Source organism: Clavispora lusitaniae, assembly GCF_014636115.1.
Source record: "Clavispora lusitaniae strain FDAARGOS_655 chromosome Unknown tig00000003_pilon, whole genome shotgun sequence".
NCBI lineage: Eukaryota > Fungi > Ascomycota > Pichiomycetes > Serinales > Metschnikowiaceae > Clavispora > Clavispora lusitaniae.
Genome location: NW_027093975.1, coordinates 660,432 through 676,485, shown reverse-complemented (window position 1 = coordinate 676,485; position 16,054 = coordinate 660,432). Strand labels below are relative to the sequence as shown.

At 45.3% G+C, this 16,054-nt stretch overlaps 6 protein-coding genes across 6 annotated transcripts; 5 read left to right on the top strand and 1 right to left on the bottom strand. All coding sequences in view use genetic code 12, as the record gives it.

Annotated features, from left to right (window-relative positions):
- Positions 1-340: 340 nt before the first annotated feature.
- FOB63_000330 (ATP-dependent RNA helicase) lies at positions 341-4,198 on the top strand (the record flags this gene model as incomplete). The annotated part of the gene is made up of 1 exon (XM_002619126.2): positions 341-4,198. One exon carries the CDS (start codon positions 341-343, stop codon positions 4,196-4,198), a length of 3,858 nt encoding a protein of 1,285 aa, XP_002619172.2.
- A 485-nt stretch (positions 4,199-4,683) lies between these two features.
- On the top strand, positions 4,684-8,538 carry POM152 (Pom152p; the record flags this gene model as incomplete). Its single annotated transcript, XM_002619125.2, has 1 exon — positions 4,684-8,538. One exon carries the CDS (start codon positions 4,684-4,686, stop codon positions 8,536-8,538), a length of 3,855 nt encoding a protein of 1,284 aa, XP_002619171.2.
- A 126-nt stretch (positions 8,539-8,664) lies between these two features.
- Positions 8,665-9,117, bottom strand: PHHB (4a-hydroxytetrahydrobiopterin dehydratase; the record flags this gene model as incomplete). The annotated part of the gene is made up of 1 exon (XM_002619124.2): positions 8,665-9,117. The coding sequence occupies one exon, from the start codon at positions 9,115-9,117 to the stop codon at positions 8,665-8,667; it is 453 nt and encodes a 150-aa protein (XP_002619170.2).
- Positions 9,118-9,452: 335 nt separating this feature from the next.
- FOB63_000327 (uncharacterized protein) lies at positions 9,453-11,489 on the top strand (the record flags this gene model as incomplete). The annotated part of the gene is made up of 1 exon (XM_002619123.2): positions 9,453-11,489. One exon carries the CDS (start codon positions 9,453-9,455, stop codon positions 11,487-11,489), a length of 2,037 nt encoding a protein of 678 aa, XP_002619169.2.
- Positions 11,490-11,691: 202 nt separating this feature from the next.
- ZCF9 (Zcf9p) lies at positions 11,692-14,712 on the top strand (the record flags this gene model as incomplete). Its single annotated transcript, XM_002619122.2, has 1 exon — positions 11,692-14,712. The coding sequence occupies one exon, from the start codon at positions 11,692-11,694 to the stop codon at positions 14,710-14,712; it is 3,021 nt and encodes a 1,006-aa protein (XP_002619168.2).
- A 283-nt stretch (positions 14,713-14,995) lies between these two features.
- FOB63_000325 (uncharacterized protein) lies at positions 14,996-15,925 on the top strand (the record flags this gene model as incomplete). Its single annotated transcript, XM_002619121.2, has 1 exon — positions 14,996-15,925. One exon carries the CDS (start codon positions 14,996-14,998, stop codon positions 15,923-15,925), a length of 930 nt encoding a protein of 309 aa, XP_002619167.2.
- Positions 15,926-16,054: the final 129 nt, after the last annotated feature.

The window sequence follows — 16,054 nt, the reverse complement described above, 5'->3', positions numbered from 1 at the left end:
TCAGGTGACCATTTATTCATGTTGAATCGCTGGTACTCTGGACAATATCTATCGCATTTGTCTAGGTACTATTGTTATTGTATTATTTCTGTTATGCATGTAGTGAGAGCTAAAGTTTACTCTAGTACAATGAATAAAGCTGGTGAAGAGAAAAGGATGTGGTAGATGGGTAGCTATTGAGTAAAAAAGTAATACCTCAAACATTTTCTCTTCCTTATTACTCTCTCTTACCACGATGTTGGACAGACTATGGAAAATGTGGAGATGAGGTCACGTGCACCACTCTTCTCATCGCCTGAAAAACGCATCCTAACTTACCTAAAGAAATACATATCTGGGTATGGGCAAGTACAGAAAAAGATTCAATGAAAAGGCCCGCTCAGGCATGCTTGCCAAGCAAGCTGCTCTCAAAAAAGCCCGAAACAAGCAATTTACCAGGCATTTTGAAGACGGAAATGACACTTCCAATGTTCCTCAAGAAACCGCTGTTGAACAAGATCCAAATGCCGACATCTTGAAACCAATGACCGAACAAGAGAAAGAGGAGCGTAAGAAAAGACTTGCAGAAAACCTCTATCTGGAGAACGAAAAGGAATCGAAAATGTCTAGAGCAAAACGGAAGCGTTTGGACAAGTATATCGAGCACCAGATCAAGCGAGAGGAAAAGAAGGTATTATTGGAAAAATTGGCTGAGTCAAGGGTTGACACCTCAATGTTCGCTCCTTCCAAACTACTAGGAACTGGAAAACAAACCAGAAGAGAAGAGATGATTGAGGCATTAGAGCTTGAAAGACAAGGTAGAGGAAACGAAAGAACAAAGGACATTTTATATGAAGAGAGAGATGTCAAGGAGTGGTCAGAAGAGGATGATATTTCGGACCATGCCGATAATGCGAATGAAGAGGAATCGGATTTCGATGACGACTTCACTTCAACTAAGTCTACCTTTGTTGATTATAGACCTCTGGCCAGTGGTGGATTTGGAAGTGGATTTGGATTTGGAAACTTGCCCAAGAAGACGAAAACATCTACAACGAAAAAGTATACTTGGAGATTGAAAGTTGAGCGGGAAGAGAAGAAGAGAGCCAAGATTGAGGATGAAAACGATTTTATTCTGAGTGATGAAGAGGATCAAGACGGATCTGAGTCCGAAGGCGACGAAACAGACAAAGAGAGCGGTAGTGAAGAATCAAACTCTGGCGTCTCTTCTGAGATTGATAGTGGATCAGAGAAGGTTGCTTCAAAGGAAAATCATTCTGAGGAAGAAGAAGAAGATTCTGATGAGAGCACTAGCGACTCCGAGGATGAATCTGAAGACGAATCTGAGGATGCCTCTGAGGAGGAAGAAGAAGAAGAAAGTGAACTGGAACAACCTCGTCTTCTTCAAAATAAGCCAAAGCATTCTAAAGTCGCTGAATCGTTTAAGGAATGGGCGGAAGAACAAGTTCGTAAACTTGAAGGCAGAACAGAAATGGTTCTTGAAGAGCTTAAGCCCGAAACTAAAGAAAAATACTCTAAAGGTGTCCATAATGACAAAGCATTTTCTGACGATGAGGATTCAGTTCCAATTAACCCCAACTTGCAAAGAGATGCATTTTTTGTCAATGTTACTAGATCCACTGAGATTCAACAACAAAGAATGCAGCTTCCGGTTTTCAGTGAAGAGCATCGTATTATGGAGGCCATTCATCATCATGATTGCATTGTTCTCTGTGGTGAAACCGGTTCTGGTAAAACTACGCAAGTTCCTCAATTTTTGTATGAGGCTGGATTTGGCAATGTGAAATCCTCTATGTATCCAGGAATGATTGGAATCACGCAACCTAGAAGAGTCGCTGCTGTCTCGATGGCAAATCGTGTTGGGGCGGAATTGGGAGATCATGGTGGAAGAGTAGGCTACCAAATCAGATTCGATACCACAATTAAAAATGAAGGAACTGAGAACGGAACTGCAATGAAATTTATGACAGACGGTGTGCTTCTCCGTGAAATGATGAACGATTTTCTTCTCACAAAATACTCCGCATTAATTATAGACGAAGCCCACGAAAGAAATATCAATACCGATATTCTTATCGGCATGTTGAGCCGTGTGGTGAAACTTAGAAGAGAAAAAGACAAACCTTTGAAACTCATCATCATGTCTGCAACTTTACGTGTCTCTGATTTTTCCGAAAACAAACAATTGTTCAAGTTGGCTCCACCTATCTTAAAAGTGGAGGCTAGACAGTACCCCGTTTCAATTCATTTTGATAAGAAGACGAAGTTTGATTATGTGGAACAAGCTTACAAAAAAGCATGCAAAATTCATAAGCGATTGCCTCCTGGTGGAATTTTGATCTTTTTGACCGGTCAAAATGAAATCACAACTCTCGTTAAAAGATTGCGAAACGAATTTCCGTTCAACACTAGAAAAAAACAATATGTTGAAGATGAAAACACAGAATACAGGGTAAGTAATAATGTTGCGATGGAAGCAGAAGATGTGGACTTAGATATTGCTTTGCGTGAACGCAAAGAAGAAGAAATGGAAGAGGGATCAGACTCCGAATCTGATTCAGATGAGGAGGAAGGTTTTGAAGAAACTTTAGAAGAAGGTCAATCAGAAAATGACCCCCTTTATGTTCTTCCTCTTTACTCGCTTCTTCCAACAAAGCAGCAGATGAAGGTTTTTGAGAACCCACCAGAAGGAAGCAGAATGTGCATCATTGCAACTAACGTTGCCGAAACATCTTTGACCATTCCAGGAATACGATATGTTATTGATTGTGGCCGTTCCAAGGAAAGAAAACTCAATGAGGAAACAGGCGTCCAGTCTTTTGAAGTTGACTGGATATCTAAAGCTTCGGCTGGTCAAAGAGCTGGTAGAGCTGGTAGAACAGGACCTGGACACTGCTATAGACTATTTTCGTCTGCATTATACGAGGAGTTTTTCCCACAGTTTAGCAAACCAGAAATTTTGCGGATGCCAGTGGAAAGCACAGTTTTGACCATGAAAAGTATGGGCATACATCAGATTGTGAATTTCCCATTCCCAACTCCTCCAGAAAGAAGAGCCTTGGCCAGGGCAGAAAGACTTTTGATAACTTTGGGTGCGTTGGATAAAAAGACGAAAACCGTCACAGAATTAGGAAAAACAATGGCTTTCTTTCCTCTCAGTCCACGATATGCAAAGATATTAATTGTTGGCAATCAACTCCAGTGTTTGCCATATGTTATCGCCATTGTTTCTGCGTTATCTGTGGGTGATCCTTTCCTTGACGAGTACGAGCTTGGACTTAAGCAGGAACCTAAACAAAAGTCAGCAGGATACTCCAGTGATGAAGAAGAAGAGGAGGAGGAGGATGAAGCAGAAGTCCAGGCGGATGTTGAGCGCAAGAGAAGAATGAGAACAAAATTCTTCAAGTCAAGAGCAATTTTCGCAAGGCTCGATGAGAAGTCTGATAGTCTTCGTCTACTTTCTGCTGTTTGTGCATTTGACCATGTTCCGGAGGTCAAGAAGCTGCTGTTCTTAAACAACCATTTTCTCCGTGCCAAGGTTATGGAGGAGATCCAGAAGCTTCGTAAGCAAATCACCCATATTGTGCATGCAAATGCCAAAAAGGACACAATTGCCCATACGGAACAAAAGGGAGCCAAGTTGGGAATTCCTTCCAAACAGCAAGTATCGGCTTTGAAGCAAATCATTGCCTCTGGCTTTATTGACCAGGTTGCTGTTCGTACTGATACCATAGATGCTGACTTCAAGCTTTCGAAAAAATCCAGCATCATCAGCGTACCATACTCGGTGACCGTTCCGCTTTCACAATTTGGGGACGAAGTTGATCCCCATGTCTACATTCATCCAAACTCTATTTTGGCAAGTTCGGGTCTGACTCCGCCAGAATATCTTGTTTTCCAATCTTTGAACAAGGGAAGCAACCAAAAAGAAAACCAAACCACAAAATTAAGATTAAAACCCTTGGTTGACATTTCAGGTAAGCAATTGGCTAACGTCGCCAAAGCATCTGGACTTGTCACATATTCCAAACCATTGGGTCATCCTTATGGGCCAAAAGAAATAACTCCTACTAAAAGAGAGTGTTACGTTGTCCCCCGCTATGGATCAGGTGTGGGAGATGGAAAGTTGGGCTGGGATTTGCCGGTTATCAAAGTTGTTCAGACAAAGAAATTTGGTCTGTGGGTTACGGAAGAGTAAGGTGGAAGATTTTGAGAATAGGGTAAGAAGTAAGAAGACGCGAGTAGAAGAAATAGACAAAAAAGTGCATCTTAAAACTACCATGTCCAACCGAAAACATGTAACTGTAAAACCAAGGCCGTTTAAGGAGATTTGGGAGTCTCTGACGGCTCATATCAGATTTGTCTGTCGCTGGACAGAATTTGTCTACTAAGATCAGAAGACTTCCAGGAGGAAATAAGTCCATTCTTCAAATCTCAATTGATTGTACTACGAAGTCGGATAGCATTTGGCTTCATTGTCGCTTGAGTTTTTGTTTTTTTTTATCGAGTTATTATTGCAACATAATGCAATGTCAATTTTTCCCACCAAGTGAGAAGTATGCCTGATGACTTTTCTGAATCAGTCGCACTCTGTATAGTAAACATCAACACTGAACTACTTCGCATCAATTTTTTCTTCACAACTTCAAACTTGATCGCTCTCTTCGCAGGTCTCATTTCATTATGGATAGCAGACGACTGTCCAGACCGGTGAGAGCTCATAATTCCTCCGAGCCCGAGAATGAAAGTCACCCTTTGATACCTGAGCATATTGTGGATCAGGCTTCGCAGCGGTTGTTTGTCGTTTCTCTTTTCGTCCTATTACAGTGCTGGAAAATCTACGATATCTTACTAGTCAAGGCCGATGCTTTCGCTGTTTCCTCCACAAACCACATGGAGACTGCGGCTGTCCAGCATTTCACCTCGCTAAACAATTTTACATTTGTATTGAAATATGCTTTCGTTGATGGCACGTTCCTATGGCTTCTTCCAGTCTTGAATATCCCATTGCTTACATTCACGCCAACATTCACACTCTTGCTTACCATTCTAATTAATGGTTTTACTTTCGTGTTAGCTAGCAATGCCGCATTGCCTTTTCTTTCAGGTCTTGTTCTTCCATTGTGGAACGCTGTTTCGAAAAACAAAGAATTGACAATCATGGGTGACTCGGCAACTTACCAAAATGTCGTCAATGTTAACGAACATTTCAAGGGTAAATACACCATTCAATACTTGCCTGCTTCGTCTGTGAAGCTCAATCCATTCCACTTTGAAAATATGTGTATCGAATCGAGCCCAGATTCGTCTTTTTTCCCACACTCGATACCGTTGCCTATCGAATTCAACACGACATCCGAGGTGGATTTCATTCAAATAAAACATATTTCTCCTTCCAACACCATCTCTCTTATGAATTATACCTCCCGTGATGTTCGGAAGCTAGCTAAACGTGACTACTCCCATTTAACGGAATATCCTGCGTATGTTCTGAAAGATGACCGGGTCTTCTACTTGGAAGTGGACGTGACGAAGCCGGGAAGTTACTCCATACACAACGTTTTGGACTCTGATGGGATGAAAATTCGCCCTTACAAAAGCAGCTTCACCTTGGGCTATTGCCCGACTGCTCGATTTTCGTATCCTGGTCTAGAACTGGAATACTTGGCATATAAGTGTATCGGTGGAAAAGATGATGACGAAGATTGGAGTCTTCCGTTGATTAGCACATACGGTGTTGGTCCCTTGAATGTGGAAATAGCCGCAATTTCAAATGGAAGGACAATCAGCAAGTTTAATGCCACCATATCTGGTGAGGAGTTGGATCAGGATGGACTTGGGTGGCTCCAGAGCCAAGAAATATCAAGAAACGGTTTGGAGCAAGAAATCTTACGTGATCCATCGCTTTTCTACAAAGCAAAAGCTGGCACGCTTGAATTTCAAATTCTCGGCGTCTCTGATAAATTAGGTAACAGAAGACCTTACAACCCAGCATCAAAAGATAAGGATGTCAACTACGCTATTCAATTAAAGGAATCCGCAGAGGTGGCACTTGTCGATTATAACCCTGGATCTCCGTTACTTCTTAACCAGACAAAAACACTTTATTTTCAAACAAGTCAATCCTTATCTCCATCAGCTACCTTCATTGTTCAGTTTGAAGATGAAAAGTCTGCTAGAAAGGAAAACATTACCCTCAATTTCGCAAACTTAGACGAACTTAAACGTGGATTTTCCGTGAGCAAACCTGGGCGTTATTCTTTAATTGAAGGGCATGATAAGTTTTGTCCGTGCGGTGTCAACAGCGGGAAGCAAATTTCAGTAACGACCCCAGATCCACCTTCCGTTTCTATTCGCGGATTGCCTTTGACTGATAAATGTGTTGGAACCGTGGGCTTTGAATTTACTTTCTCATTTACAGGGCAGCCGCCTTTTGAAGTAAATTATAACGTGTTCAAAAACAGTTCGGGTATTCTTAGACCCGTACTTAATGAAAGAGGATTGAAGGAGCACTCTAAAAAGTCATCTGGCCACCGGTACCAGTTTCAATATAAGCCTCGCCAAGAAGGTAGCTATGTTTTGGTTTTCAAAAGTGTGAAGGATAAATATTACCAAACTACACCAGTCCTGATTCCTGAAGCAGAAAACACTTTTGCCACATACTTCCATCAGAGATCAAAGTATTATATTTTTGATGGCACTGGATCTAAACAACTATCTGTTTGCAAAGGAGGAGTGACAGAAATTCCTATTCATTTTGAAGGTAATCATCCTTTTGCCTTTAAATATTCTATTTCAGATCCTTCGGGGAAGATCGTTGCTCAAGAAACTGTCAAAGATTATTTTCAGGATTCCTATACAATAAGAACACCAGAACTCTCGAAACGTGGTGATTTCCAGGTATCTATTACGGAAGTCTCAGATAATCTTGGATGTCCCGTGGAAAGCTCGGAAAATGTTGTCGTTATCAAGGCGCGTGGCGAAGCTCCGTCCGCCCAATTTGAGAAGAGCTCCTTTCATCAGATCGTTGAAGGTGATTCAGTCTCAGTTCCTCTTAAAACAGCTCATATCGTTGGATCACAAAGCAACAAACTTGTTTATAGTAAGACTGGTTTGCGCGATAAAGCTTCATCGAAAGACTTGGTCCTTCAAGGCGCATCCACACTCCATCTCAAAGAAGAGGGTGTTTATCGATTGAAATCGTTCGAGAACGGTGGGTGTCCAGGTGTGGTAAGTGAAAGTGAAACTATTACTGTTCTGTTTGCTCCAAAACCTAACATTACAATTATCGCTGACACGAAGCAATCTTCAAGTTTTGCTCGCCTTGAATCGAGTTGTCAAAATGGTATAAGGAACGTTACCCTTCGCTTGGAAGGACAAAAGCCATTTGTTATTCCATATGTGGTTACATACCCGAACGGAAGGACAAGGTCATCTTCAATATCGATCGATGACTACGAAGTAACCATTCCCTTACCAACAAAGGAAAGTGGCAGTTACTTGCACGAATTTACAACCGTTTATGACTCGTTGTACACTCTAAAAGCCATGTCTCGCATATCAAAGCAGTCACCTGGTGCTACAGTTCAGTATGACGTTTTAGAGGCGCCCGATTTTTCTGTGGACCAGCAATACATTCAGCTATGTGAACGTGCTAGCACAAACAACATAGTTCCATTCAAGATTCCCGTGACATTTGAGGGAAAGTACCCTTTCACTGTTAAGGGAAGCATTAAAAAGAAGGAGAACTTGGAAAAAGAAGCTTTTGAAATTTCGAACGTCTATGTGCCCGAAATTGACTTGAACAACGCCAATTTGAAACATGATTTCTCAGTTGGTGAGCACATTATTCAGTTTGACGAAGTGATTGACGGCAATGGGTGTGATCGTTCATCCCTCGAGAAGCATAATACTGTTCTGGTATCCATCACAAAAGTTCCATCGATTTCTAAAAGCAGTACCAAAAGCTACTATTGTGTTGGGGACCATATCTCATACAATATGTCTGGAGTTTCCCCATTCACGATCTTTTACCAATTCAATGGACAAAATAGGAAAACAGAACTGGGATTCGAATTCCAACGCTTGGCATCGAAAGCTGGTGAATTAGCGATTGTTGCATTACAGGATTCCTCGGCCACGCTGTGCCTAGTAAATTTTACGACAGACGGAGACGTGTTTGAGTCCTTGAAATTACGAGTGCATGACTTGCCGTCAGTGGAAATAAGTCACGGCGACTCGATCATTGAAAACTTGAACGAGGGAGACCAGACAGAAATTACATTCAAGTTTACCGGTGTTCCGCCATTTGAGGTGACATACGTCAGAACTCTCGGCGAAGAAGAAGGAAGACACAAGAAGAGGAGAGGTGCTAAGGATGTTACTCGTGTGCCAAGGCGTATCGTGGACACAAAAACCATCCGTGACATTCATGGGTACGAGTATACGGAAGTTGTGGGCTTAGAAGGTACTTACGAGGCTATCCGTGTCTCCGATGCGTATTGCAGTGCCTCGCGAGATGTTAACGAAATCTTATAGTCCTGTTCAAGGACAGTGTAATATAGAAATAAATCTACTAGCAGTTCTAGAGCATATTAAGTAAAATGTGGAAAAAGTCACACAGCTTTAGACTTGAGCACAAGATACAACACCCAACCACAGTCGTCACTTCTTCCCGTTTTTCCGCGTCAATTCTTCGATGATCTTGGACGCACGACTATCGTTATGATTTTTGGACTCGTTTTTTATAGGTGCCTGTTCCACGAAGTTTTTAGCGTATGCTGTATGAACAGCCTGTGCAAGTTTCACATCCAAGTCTGTTACATGGTTGCCCGCATCATGGGTAGTGATGACCAAGTCAATTTTGTTATATGTGTTTGTGATTGTTGGGTGGTGTCTTAGCCTTTGCGCTTGCAATGCAATCATATTTAGAAACTCCCATGTTTTGGCAAAAGTCTTGAGTTTATACGTTGCCCGGATCTCCGAACTTGAATCATGAAACTGTGCACTCCAGTGTTCGTTTGGGAGCTGTTTGTTGATGATTTCAAGCTCTCTGGTGATTTCCTCTCGTGTAAGAGCCGAGGCACGAGCCGCCAAACGTGTCAATGTCTGTTTCATGGACCTATGGATTTTGTATGGGGAAATACGTCAGTGCGATAGTTGAAAGGTTCACGTGCGAGAATATGTGGCGCTTTTTACGTCAGAATCCACAAATGGGGCCCCGAATCCGCCGGCTAGATTATTTTGTAGGATGTCTCTTTCTCTTGCTTCTTTTCCTTTCTTGTCCCTTTTATTCTTTTTCATCTTTTGTTAGTCCATAATTGTTTGTGTTTTCCTTCACTCGCTCTCGCTTCTTCTTCCCCTCATGTTCATTCGCATCAACATTTCGCCTACTTCGAACCGTTTCCTTTCTGCAGGTCTGACGATCTGAATATCTACACCTTTCGGATATAATGGTCGCTGCTGTGTACATTCTCCATTGGCCCGATCCGGAATTGGAGTTCAGGCGTTCCGAGGTACTCTTGCACCGCAATTATGTCAATGACATTCCTGACGCCCATGCACTAGTCTCTCGCTTTAACCTCATATACAAAAAGTTGGAGGCCTACAACCGCAGCCCGTGCATCCATGACAATGGGCTCAACTACATCTATATCTGGGGTAAGAACGACATCATGTTTCTTACTGTTGCTCGCACCAACATCAACGTGATGCTGACCACGGTCTTTCTCAGTCAGTTTTACCTGATTCTTGAACGGTATTTCAAGCTGAAGTTGACGCATGGCACAAGCTCTGATTCACTGGGCTCTTCCGTCTCGCGAGATACGATTGTGGACAATTTCCCGCTCATATATGAGCTTTTGGATGAGTGTATGGACTTTGGAGTCATACAGCTCACTGATTACAATATTCTCAAAGAGTACATCAAGATGGAAGTCAACCTGGCAACGTTACCCTCTCTGCATGCAATTAGTGACTCTGAATCTGATATGGAACAAGAAACCAGCAAGAAATCAGACAAGTCAGAAAAGAAGAAGAAATCGAAAAAGAAAGAAGTCAAATCAACGCATAACCATGCTGTCCATGTGACAACGGCCACAGATCATCTCATAAACAGCTCGATTTTACGAACACAATCTCTGGCTGTCAGTTGGCGACCCAAGGGTATCTTCTATCTGAAGAACGAAATTTACATTGACATCAACGAGAGCTGTGAGTTTCTTTATGACCTTGAGTCGGACACTGTCAAAATCAACGAAGTTCGAGGGTATTGTGCTATCCGATCATATTTGTCGGGAATGCCAGTGTGCAAACTCGGGCTCAATGAAAAGTATATATCACAGGTGGAACATGAAGAGATTGAAGAGGATGAAAAGTTCGAGGAAGAGGAAGAGAAGATAAACATGGAAGGTAACATGCTTGTCCAGAATGAAGATGCAAACTCGGATGAAGAAGGCGGGATAGATGGAGAGACGGTTAAAACTGCGGAAGAGGATCAAAAGGAAGTTAAGGAAAAGATTGGCATTGTGAGTCAAGAAAAGGATGACGAAAATACACCGGCTCAACAGTCGATTGAAAATGAAACTTCAAAGAGCAGTGACTCGGAGAACACTTCAAAGAACAAAACAGTCCGCAAACTAAAAGTGCCCATCTCCAATGTCCAATTTCACCAGTGCACAGAACTTTCTTCGCTTTACAAGAAAAACTTAATTGTCTTCACGCCCCCAGACGATGAGTTTGAGCTTCTATCATACAAGGTGGAGCAGCGACGCCATCAAAAGAAGAAGCCACTTATTATGATCCAGCCCAAATACCGCATTCATGAACAGAAAGTGCAAATCATGTGCACACTTTCCACTAGCTTCAAACGAAGACTCCACTGTCGAAATCTAGTGGTGCGGCTACCAGTAGACCCAAATATATTTGAGCTTGATGAAAGCGCTCAAGACGATTTCCGGTTTCGTGCCGAGTTGGGTGAAGTTCAGTACAAGGTTGATTCAAGTGAGATTTTGTGGAAAATCTCTGACCTTCCTGGTTCACGCCAATCGGTGCGGATGATGGCAGAGGTTGTGCTTGGGCCGCGCAAAGTGACTGAGGAAAGTGTGCGTGCGGTTTTCTTCAACCGCGACTCGACGTCGATGCGGCAGAATTCGCGCCCAGATTCGCTCACAGAGTTGGGCGAAGAACAAAGTGCGCGCGATTCTGCCCTTGAAGAATTGGACCGATACTATGGTGTTGGAGGCGCAAATACCACGCTGTTCCGTGCCGCACAAAGAGAAAATGGCCAGCTGGCAGATCGAAATGCCTCTGTGGAATTTGAAATTCCCATGTTTACGTACTCGGGTCTCAAAGTGACCTATTTGCGGGTGGACGAGGATGTGATGAAGTATACGTGCTTCCCATGGGTGCGCTATGTCACTCGTGGCGGGCGGGACTGCACACAGTACCGATTCAAGATGGGGCCGCTGTGTTTTGAGTGGAAAGAATAAATCGCCTGAATCTTCCGAGTTGAACGGAATGGATAAGTAAGGTCACACTGATTCTGATATGCGTGGAAACCTCGGATTCCATGTTTCATTGCGACGCAAGATACTGGCGCGGATCTTCTTACCTCTTTGGGAAGTGTTTTCCGGCACATCGTTATCGCACCCAAGCTAGATAAGATACGCCAACTACTAGTCTTCTCTAGCCATGAATGTGGAGCTAGACAAGCACGGGTTGCCTCTGAGAAAGTCCCGTAAAGGGTGCAATACCTGTAAACTCAAGCGACGCAAGTGTGACGAGCACAAGCCGTTCTGTTTCAACTGTCTTAAGCGGCAGATTCAGTGTGGAGGATATGCGACGCAGTTCAAATGGCGATCTTTCGACACGGAGGACGACAAAAAGGATACAAAGCCTGAGGGTAAAGACAAGGATCGCGAAAAGGGTGACAAGAGCTCCAGCAAGAAGTTTGTCAAGAATGATGAAGACCTGTCAGACAAGAGGCTGAAAAAGACATTTGCTGGGACGCGAGGCACAACAAACATGGGCACCCCTGTCTCAAGGAGCACTTCAGAGTCCGGCTACGCTTCTGGTACCCACATGGATGCCTCTGGTAACGAGTATAACGTTCCTTCTGGTGCCAAGAGCAATGGAAAGGGCTCCAAGCCAGATGGTGAGTTTGTCTTCCCCGTCAAAGTTGAGCCAGCACTGTTGCAACATCATCTAGAACTAGCCTCCCTTTCTGTCGTTGGGAAATCTACACGCGATATCAAGTTCGACAATGAGCTCATTGCTCGTGGAATCAACCCTCACACATTCGAAGGACGCCGCCCCTCCGACGTCGGTCAACGCATGCAACGGACACGAATGTTACATCGAAGCGCAAGCCAGGGCGATGCACATGCGGAAATGGCAGCATTTCGCTGTGACGTGCGCCGGTCGTACACATTGGATTCGCTAGCAGAAGCGGCTGCGGACCAAATGCGCCGCCCAGACTCCAGCCCATTCGACATGGGACGATACATCAAACGTGCTACGCCGCCCGGATCTCCTGCAACCATATCGCCTCAAAGAATCGCGTCGGACCCGTTGCAGAAGCAAGGGGAGATTGAAGGCATGGACAATAGAAACCAAAACCAAAATGAGCATGCGTCTAATGGACAAAGTGACCTTGCTCCAAATGAACATAGCCTCACACAAGATCTTGCGCAAATGCAAGAATCTAGATCATTGGAAAGACAGAATGAACATGAAAGCATGCAACAAAATGGGCAACTGCTGACAAATCGGAGCCATCAAATGCTGAAAAACGACCAAATGAACAGACAAATGGGAAATGTGCACCTTATAGAAAACACACAGATGGACATTGAGGACCGTGTGACCAAGTTTAATGGACCGAAGTTCGAGGACATTTCTGGCACTAGTCCGAGGTTAGAAAACGGCGTGAAGTTCTCCAACGGTGGTGCCAAATTTCAGACCATGGGGCCAAAGTTTATGCCCAACATCGGGCCACTGCATCAGCATATGGGCTCTCCGCTAGAGTTGTCGCCGTTACCTGTGCAACTTACGCCATCCTTAAGCGCACTTCTCAGCTCGGTGTTCCCTGATGAGCGCAATGCACCAAGCCCTCTTGATTTGGTACTTGACGAACCGCTGCGTTTACTTCTGGATGTTGCTCTTCGACTCGGATCGCGTCTCGCCCACGCCGCAGAACAGGAACAGATTTTGGCGCTCTATCTGGCACATACTTGCGGAATCATGTCGATCAAAAACGGAGCCCATGAAAACCCGTGGCGCACTGTTTTTGTTGGTCTTGCTGCTCAGCATCTGTATTTATTCAACCTGATTGCATCTATGACGCTTTTCCACCTCGCGGGCAACATTAATGTTCGTGAACATGCTGAAGCATTGCGTGCCAAAGGCTATGTCTACATGAAAAAGTGCATTCTCGAGTTGGCTGCACGGCTCTCTAAAATGGACACTGACTCCGAAAATGCCCTTCCTGCTGACATTGCGTTAGCAACATGCCTCAACTTGGCTGTGAGCGAGTCCTGGGATACCCACACCCTGAGCGGAATTGCTCATTTGAAAGGAGCGAAAAGTATGATTCACAAGGTTTTGGCGTGGGTTCGTGCACCCGAAACGAACCGTGCTGCGTGGCTTGCGGAGGCACGGCGTCACTTGGTACTCGTGTCGCCCGAAGAGTGGGCCCGTATCGGCACGGGCGAGGCTCGTATTGGAGCAGGCGACACACGAAGATTCGAACATGTTTCATCCACTTCGCCTGGGTCTAACTCCAACCAGATTTCGCCCGTGTCTACGATGCCTGTATCTACTGGATCGAGTCTGATTCCTAGCATGGTTGACGCTTTTGTCCCTCGCAATCTCCAGTTGCTTTTCAACACATGGGTTTACTTTGATGTTCTCTCGCAAATGACCTCACACCTGCCTCACGATGACAAGGGCATTGATCTTGTGGCGGCAATTACAAAATCTGGACACGCAGAAGAAGAGTCGCCGCGCTCGGAAGATGCGCCGTTTGCCTTCTTCGAACTTGACCTGATGCTCCACAGCCCAGATCACGTCGATCCTCTTTTGGGATGTGCGCAGTCGCTTTTCTTGATCATGGCCCGTGTTGCCGCCTTGATAGGTCGCGCCCGCCAAACTCGCCCAGGACAGCGCAATTCTTTGGCCAATATCACTGCCGCAGCCGAGTTGCGCAAACAGTTGGTGGATTGGAAGCCAATGGTGTCGCTTCAGGCAGCCGAGCGCCATTCTTCAGGCGATAATTCTACGTGGGACTTGTATCTGTGTGTGGCTACAGCCGAGGCATATCGTCATGCCACGTTGCTTCACTTGTATCAGGCAGTGCCAGAAATTCCTCTGGTGGCTCCTCATCTGTTGGCGGAGAAAATCTTTGTTCTTCTTGCTGCAGTGCCGTCGCTGTCCAACGTGCACATTGTGCACATTTTCCCACTCTTGGTCGGGTCCTGTGAGGCGGAGCCGGGCGAAGAGCGCGAGTGGTGCGAGGCGCGCTGGGCGCTGCTCCGCGAGCGGCTCTGGATAGGCAATGTGGACCGCGCGCTCGAGGTGGTGCGCGAAGTTTGGCGCCGCAAGGACGAGGCGCGCGCCCGCGACGACGAATCATTTGACGACGAGGGCGCTTCGCACCGCTGCCATTGGGGCACTGTGATGCGGGAGTGGGGCTGGGAAGTGTTGCTTGCTTGAAGCCCGATGTTGTTGGATGCTGTTTTATATTTATTGGACCATGTCCGAATTCATAAAAGTCATCATATCATAGATGTAGCCTCGTGTGCAGTCCTATCGGATAAGGTGCACCGTTTTTGTTTGTATCTAAGAGCTTGATAACAAACCGGGCCATATCGGATTTTTGCTTTTTTCTGCATCTGAAGTGAGCGCCTCGTACCCTGCTCATCCTGCTTCCATTCTAGTGGCAGACGAATCATTTGGTATTTGATCTCCCTGCTTTGTCCCGCATCCCTGACTTCCAATGAGATCAGTCAAAACGCGTTTCCGGCTTCTCTCCGACCCATTGCGCCCTGAGCGAATCGCAAAGTCGCAGGCGGACACCCGCTTTCCCAAGCCCTACCTTGTATCCTTCGACCTTTGGGACACGGTTTACACGCCGCGCAAACCGATTTCCCAACAGTACTATGAGATCTCGCATCGGGAATTCGGGCTTCCGCTCTCGCTTGAAAGCATCGAAGAAAAATTCCCCATGGTGTACCGGGACATGGTGCAAAAATATCCCAACTACGGCAAGTACAGTGGAGAAATCCACTCGACCAACGACTGGTGGGCCGAACTCATAGTGCGGCTCTACGATATTCCGCACTTCACCCAGAACAATGAGTCGCGGCGCCTCTGCGACCGCCTTCTCGCGCACTTTGGTTCGAGCGAAGCGTACTATTTGTACGACGACGTTTTGCCCGTCTTGGAGACGTTGTCGCGGAACGGGATCAAAATGATAGCCGCCACAAACTCGGACGACCGCGTGCTTGGGATTTTGCAGAGCTTCGGCTTGGCGAGATACTTCGAATCGGTGCATATTTCCTACGACGTGGGCCACGCCAAGCCCGACCGTAGGTTTTTCGCGCGCGCTGCCCAGAAACACTTGAAGGCGCTTCAACAGCAAGACTCAAACATCACGGCAACAGATTTTTTGGAACGTGCGTGGCACGTGGGCGACCATTATGAAGAAGATTTTGTCGGTGCTGTGAAATCCGGGTGGAATGGAGTCCTTGTAGACCGGGAGAAACGGTCGGTGTTCACGCAAAGTGCAGGACCGGCCCAACTTTCGAACGACTGTTTTTCGGGCGCGCAACCGTCGCTCGACTCGCAAGACCTCGTCATGATCGCCAATAACAGAGTATGTGTGAGTGGCTTGAAAGAATTTCTTCGGCTTTTTGACCTCAAGTGAGGCCTCAATTGTATGTCGATGTGCCTTTGTCAGCCACGTTGGCCCGTTCGTTGTATGCAAGTGGTGCCAACTGCGCCTCTAAGTACTAACAACGCCATCTCTAATACATGGTGCACCTTCTCAAGAAAA